Source organism: Cryptotermes secundus, unplaced genomic scaffold, assembly GCF_002891405.2.
Source record: "Cryptotermes secundus unplaced genomic scaffold, Csec_1.0 scaffold321, whole genome shotgun sequence".
NCBI lineage: Eukaryota > Metazoa > Arthropoda > Insecta > Blattodea > Kalotermitidae > Cryptotermes > Cryptotermes secundus.
This window is the reverse complement of record NW_019721009.1, coordinates 1,820,431-1,826,594: the sequence shown is the minus strand read 5'-3', so window position 1 is coordinate 1,826,594 and position 6,164 is coordinate 1,820,431. Positions and strand designations below refer to the sequence as shown.

Genomic DNA, 6,164 nt, shown 5'->3' with positions numbered 1-6,164 from the left:
ACCGTAATCTTTACACACTCGCTACTTGGTCTTCGAGAAAGTTAGGCGCGTCCGAGGGTGCTCAGCCTACCCTCGTTAAATAAAAGTAGCAATTTACTGGGCCATGAGCCCATATTAAAGTCTTAACTTGGTGCAGTTTATGAGTGTAAAATTCAGTGTGTAATAAAAGTGGAAGTCGTCCAAAAGCTAGTTCGGACATCATTTAACAACAGTATCCCTCCTCATGTGACACGTGAACCCTGAGGGAAAGAACCCATCTCTACCAAAACCTCCCCACTTTCCCATTACCAAGACGTCCAAAAACCCTGAGAAGTAACTAAGTCAAAAGTGGTAGGGGAAAAAGGAGTGACCAGCGACGCAGACGACGGAGGCGGGGCTCCACCGCTTCACGTAGAAACAAAGGACGACTACAAGTGTTGTATATTTGGCTTTTATCTGTTTATATACATATATATAATGAGCAATTTTGTTTGTATAATTGCAATAAATGTATTTAAAAACTTGCAAGAAAAAAGATATCTATTGTTGTGCCCAGGATTTTGAAATTTGATTTTGATGTTTAAATTATAATAGTAAGGTTTAGTAGATATGAATTTATGGGTGAGCTAGAATGATGAAACGAACTACGGAAATCGAGCTGGCTCATGTATCCTGTTATTCATGATTATTCATTTCCGTTAGCCAGCCACTTCCCATCATGTGGGACATAGCATGAGGCAGTCAGGAAAGACCAAATATAGGCAAGTTTTAAGAACCATAGGGAATGTAGCCAATAGGAANCACAGTTGAAGTAATATTTTATGTTAGATTAGACTAGGCTTAAGGAACCTCAGGGAAAGTGAGGAGGAGAAGAAGGACCAGACGGACGGAGCCTGTACTACTCCGGACCGCTGGACACACGTAGTATATAGGAACTTTAATTGGATTGTTTAAGTGTTATATTCTGTTCCACTAGTGCTACCTGTGTTATGCAGACCAGGACAAAGAGGGAGAGAACGCTGGAGCCACAAGGCATCCATTTTTGCTTGCTTCTATTGTAATCAACATATGTATAATATATACACACTTTGCTTATCGATGTATTATTGTGGAATGGCATATACGCAAGCAATGCACTACCTTCCCTTGTGAGTCCCGGGGTTGGGGAGAGCGACCTACTGGTGCCCCGAGGGGGAGAATAGGCCACGACCCCCTGCGGCACAACACTATCTATATTTATACATTATACATTTATATAGGTATGAGACAGTGGAAAACGGTTTGTTTCTCTCTTTAACCACGGTATGTACGTGGTTCTTGCAGCTACTACTGCCACCGGGCTAAAACCCAATTGCAGTATAATAAATAATATATATAATATATAGAAATTTCTCTGGAATAGGCGTGCGCAATCCTCTCCAAGAAAGAAAGATCGCCTTTCTCAGATAGTGGGCCCACCCTCAGATGTAACAAGTTCCATAAGCTAGGCCATACCAGCGCCAGGTGTTTGAACTCAAACAGACACCCCAGTGCCAGTTTAAGGGAAGTTTTAAGTTGCACGTGCGAGGATCGCGATGCAAGGGCTGTCGGTAGAGAGAGACCCACAAGTTGTTTTAATTGCGGCCGTGGAGGACATGTCGCAAGGTTTTGTCGGCAAGGACCGGCGTGCAGGAAGTGTGGTCTAACACAGTGTTCCGCAACCGGTGTGCCGTCACAAGGTGAAAGGTGTGACGCGAACTTTTACCTATTGTCAGAAATTAATTGTCGAATTTTATTCGTTTTATTTTATCCCAGTTACCGTGTTTCATGTGCTTTTATTTTATTCTCAACCACTGTACTGATTAAATAAGATTATGCTTGTTTATTCTTTATTAGGGTAAGGTTGCTATCGATGGGCCGGCTCCTTCGATGGGCCACCTCCATTATTTTGTAGTTATTGACAGTAGGCTCTACATTGTGACTGTTTAGTGTACTACATGAAGCTTGAAAATCGCCATCTTGACTGTGAGTTGATCCACGCACAGACAAGGTTCCTATGCAAGAAGGTAAGCTTTTTGTACTTTTCTTCAAAATTTTCAATGTCAACAAAATATGGATATCAGTGAGACGTTAATAGTGTTTTAGTTGTTACTGATAATATTTAAAACTGTGTTAAATCAGCGCTATTTAGCCATATTAACAATGGAAGTTTACTTTGTTATAACCGAAGTCACGGACGTATTACATACGGTCTGCTAGTTGTCTTCAATGGGCCAGCCTGAGTTGCTATGAATGGGCTGGTGGCCCAACCATGGAAACCATATCGAGGCTAATATTTTTGCAACTTTTTCGAGTTGTACAATAAAATGTCGTATCTGATTGTGTAGAAACCTATCAGGAGTAATTAAATCTATAATTATATAATCTCATTTTCTTTATTATAAAAATAATTGTATTAATCTAAATCTGAGTATCCCTCATTCGTGTGTAAAATGAATATTTTATTGAAATTATCGTAATGATTTTCATTATTTCATGCGTAATTTACGCCTATTTGTAGTTTTAGAGTTTTATCTGGCAAATTAATAGATTATGAAACATGCATAGTGTAGGCTATATCTATGTTTTTTTATCCTAGATGCTGCTAGGAGTGAAATATGGTAAATGGGAGGAAGATGATATGAGTCGTGCATTTGATTCAGTGCGAAATGGTGACATGGGCGTGAATGAGGCTGCCAGAACATATGATGTTCCGAGGGCAACGTTGCAGAGACGTTTAAAGGTAACAAACTGTTTTGCAGTGGAGCATAAAAAAATAATAGGTAGCACGGGTGACCTAGTGTCTCGTGTCATTAAACTGGAGGAATTTTTGTTTGGGATAACACCTCGGGAGTTGCGCGTCCTAGCTTTGGAGATCGCACAAAAGGAATCAAATTCCACACCGCTTAAGTCAAGAAAAAAAAATAGCTGGCAAGAAGTGGTATTATTCCTTTATGAGAAGACATCCTGAGCTCAGTTTGCGTCAACCAGAGTCGACATCCTTTGCTCGGGCTAAAAATTTCAATAAAGAGATTAACCATTTTTTTTTTTACTTATTAGGGAGGGTTGTTGACGAGAATAAACTCGATGCAACTCGAGTTTTCAACGCGGACGAGACAGGCTTGTCAACAGTCCATAAGAAACCTCGAAAAGTTCTTACTTTGAAGGGCAAGAAGGCTGTAGGATCCACTGCCAGTGGGGAAAGAGGCTCTACTACAACAGCAGTTTGCTGCGCGTCTGCCGCTGGACAGTATGTCCCACCACTTCTAATTTACAAACGTACATGTTCTGCAGAAGGATTAGAAGATGGAGCTCCACCTGGAACCATTTTTGCATACAATCCCGAAAGTGGATTCATAAATAAAGATATATTTGTACGGTGGCTAAAACATTTCATCGAAGTAGTCCACCCTTCGAAGAAAAAAAAAGTTTTACTCCTTCTTGATGGGCATTGTACACACACCAGAAACCTCGACGCATTAGAAATTGCTCGAGAAAATGGTGTAATCATGCTCTCACTCCCGGGTCACACAACCCATAGATTGGAACCCCTTGACGTTTCGTTCTTCAAGTCATTGAGCAGTTATTACAGCAATGAAATGGAGAAGTTTCTACGACAAAAACGGAGCGAAGGGAAAACAGAGGTTGTCACCCAGTTCCATATAGCAAGATCTGGATACGTTTTGGTTGGCAATAAGGAGTGGATACCCGGCTATCTCCGAGATGGCAGTTAATGTGTTATTGCCATTTTCAACTACATATTTGTGTGAACTGGGCTTCTCGACGTTAACTGAAATTAAGACATCAAAGAGGGAACGGCTCAAATCCATCGATGAAGAAATGAGACTTACGCTGTCAATGATTCCACCACGGATCAGTCGCCTGTGTGCAGCTACGCAGGCACAAGTATCACATTGAAGGTATGAGTAGAATTACTGTATTTATTTTAATAGTAACAGAAGTGTATTTTCTACACTCTACAGTGAATTAAAGTTAATTAATTGTTAATAAATGCACGAGTCGATTTCTGTTTAATGATAATAAAATAACAATATAATAATATTATAGTAATAAGTTGATCACCTTACGTATTTATATTAATTGTCTGATATAATGCGTTTTTCGAGGGGAATAACATTTTGGTGTGCCGTGTTGAGTCATGGATAGTTCATGGTGTGCCGCGAGTAGAAAAAGGTTGCGGAACACTGGTCTAAGAGGACACTATTAATTTATGTAGAGCCCCGAGTAAGGAATGGATCAGGTCGGGAAACGAGGGAATGGGAATCTCGAGCAACCCGAAGATTGCCCAACCCAGAAGGTAAATGGTTGTCCGCAGTTTGAAGTTCCCTCCAACTAAGAGAGTACGTACATTTTATTTTAATTAACTGATTCTGTAATGGGAATTCTTTTTATTATTACATAGTTTTCAATTATATTTTTAAATTCGTGTGACATTCCCCAGTCAGTCTAACTATTCACAGAACTTCTGGTAACATGGATGAACCGGTTCTAAATACGGGCAGTAGAGATGGGAGTACTGAGTCTCAGGCCAACACCGCCAACACAATGCAGTCCGACAGGGATACCAAATCAAGAGCCCACAGGGAACCAAAGAAAAGAAAACGTGCTACCGACACTTTCGAAAAGGACGTGGTAGATGTGCTGAAGAAGTCTACTGCTACACAGCCTCAAGATCCAGATGAAATGTTCTTTTTATCGTTACTTGCCCACGTAAAGAAGATGATTTCATCCGACAAACTTAACTTCCAGATTGGAGTTATGAATCTTATAAAAATCTTACACGGAACCGAAACCCCATCCCACAGCTACTCAGAATTTGCCCTTCATGTCGCCTCCCCTTCCTACTGCTCGAGTCCATCCCAAACTACAGCTACTACTCCTTCCCCTGTACAACCTAGTATGTCTTGTACTGTAGGAACAGAACTTGAGAATGAGAGTGATGATTCCATTTTGTCATTCCTTCAACTGTGAACAGATGATTTCAGTGAGTGTACACGTTTACAACAAGGACTGAAGCTAGAAGAGCTTCTATATGATCTATGAATAAATGTAGAAAATGTTTTCTTTAAACTAATTTATTGTTCCTCATTATATAATAAAACTTATCTTAACGTAACTGCCAGTCTTTCTTCAGCACTAACGGATTTTCGCATTACTGTATTTGTTTTATAAATGGTATCTTCCACGAGGGATATGAGTATTTTAAATGAGTTTATTGTCATCCTATAATATTCGAGAAATCTGTCAGGATATTCCATTAACTTGTGATGTAGTAGCACAAACTTCCCCCTCGCTGACCTGTCCCTCATCATGGGAGGGATCCGCCACTTTCTCCTCTACTGTAGCTGTTTTCGGCGTCAATGACAGATTAATAACAACATAATGCGGATACTGCTTGTCTATTCAGTAGCCTACTGCTCGCCATATTTTGCACACACACTGTGACATGATGGCTATTGACGCTCGGTATCGCGGACGGCTCCATGTGGCCACCTAGTCGCGACATTTGACGCTCCAAAATAGCACTAATTACGGCTCTAGTGTGGCCACCTCATTTGCGACAGTTGCAGCAGCTCCAGGTTTCGAGCAGTAAGAGCGCTTTCACACGAGCTCGCGTGAGCCGGTTCACGAGAGCTGCAGCTACAAGAACATTGTCTTATATGGCGCCTTTCACACACATCATCCAGCTCCACAGAGCCGGCTCATGTGAGCGGCAACGCGGCTCTCCCCGTTGGCAGCCAGCTCGAGCGCGCTACTGGCGGGGCATACAGTCTTATGGAGCCTTTCAGACGAGCGCACGTGAACTCGGCAACTGGCAATGGAGAAAATGATATCAGTGTTCGACGTGGAAAGTCGGGCTTCGAACAACCTCCTCCCGATTCAAAAGGAAAAATACAGAAACAAATCCAGTGGACAGTGTGTGCCAAGTAATCTCTGAAAGTCTCAAGAGAAGAGCAATTACGGAGCAAAGAATGCAGGAAGAGTTAGGCGGTGACGAAGACAGACATTTTCTACTGTCTCTCTTATCCTCGACAAAAAAAGTGCCTGAGAATATGAAAATGCTTATGAGAACTGAGATGATGCAAGTTGTGATGAAGTATATGCAATCTCCCATTCTACCACCAATCCCGCATACTCCTAATCCC

General features: G+C 41.4%; 1 protein-coding gene across 2 annotated transcripts; it reads left to right on the top strand.

Moving 5' to 3' along the window:
• The first annotated feature begins 1,783 nt into the window (after positions 1-1,783).
• On the top strand, positions 1,784-3,742 carry LOC117283151. Of its 2 annotated transcripts, XM_033755732.1 has the most exons (3): positions 1,784-2,024; positions 2,597-2,740; positions 3,058-3,742. In XM_033755732.1, the coding sequence occupies exons 1-3, from the start codon at positions 1,956-1,958 to the stop codon at positions 3,160-3,162; spliced, it is 318 nt and encodes a 105-aa protein (XP_033611623.1). In that variant the 5' UTR covers positions 1,784-1,955; the 3' UTR covers positions 3,163-3,742. The 2 variants fall into 2 exon arrangements, with proteins under 2 accessions (XP_033611623.1, XP_033611620.1); XM_033755729.1 differs by having other exon boundaries at positions 2,597-3,742.
• The last annotated feature ends 2,422 nt before the right edge of the window (positions 3,743-6,164 follow it).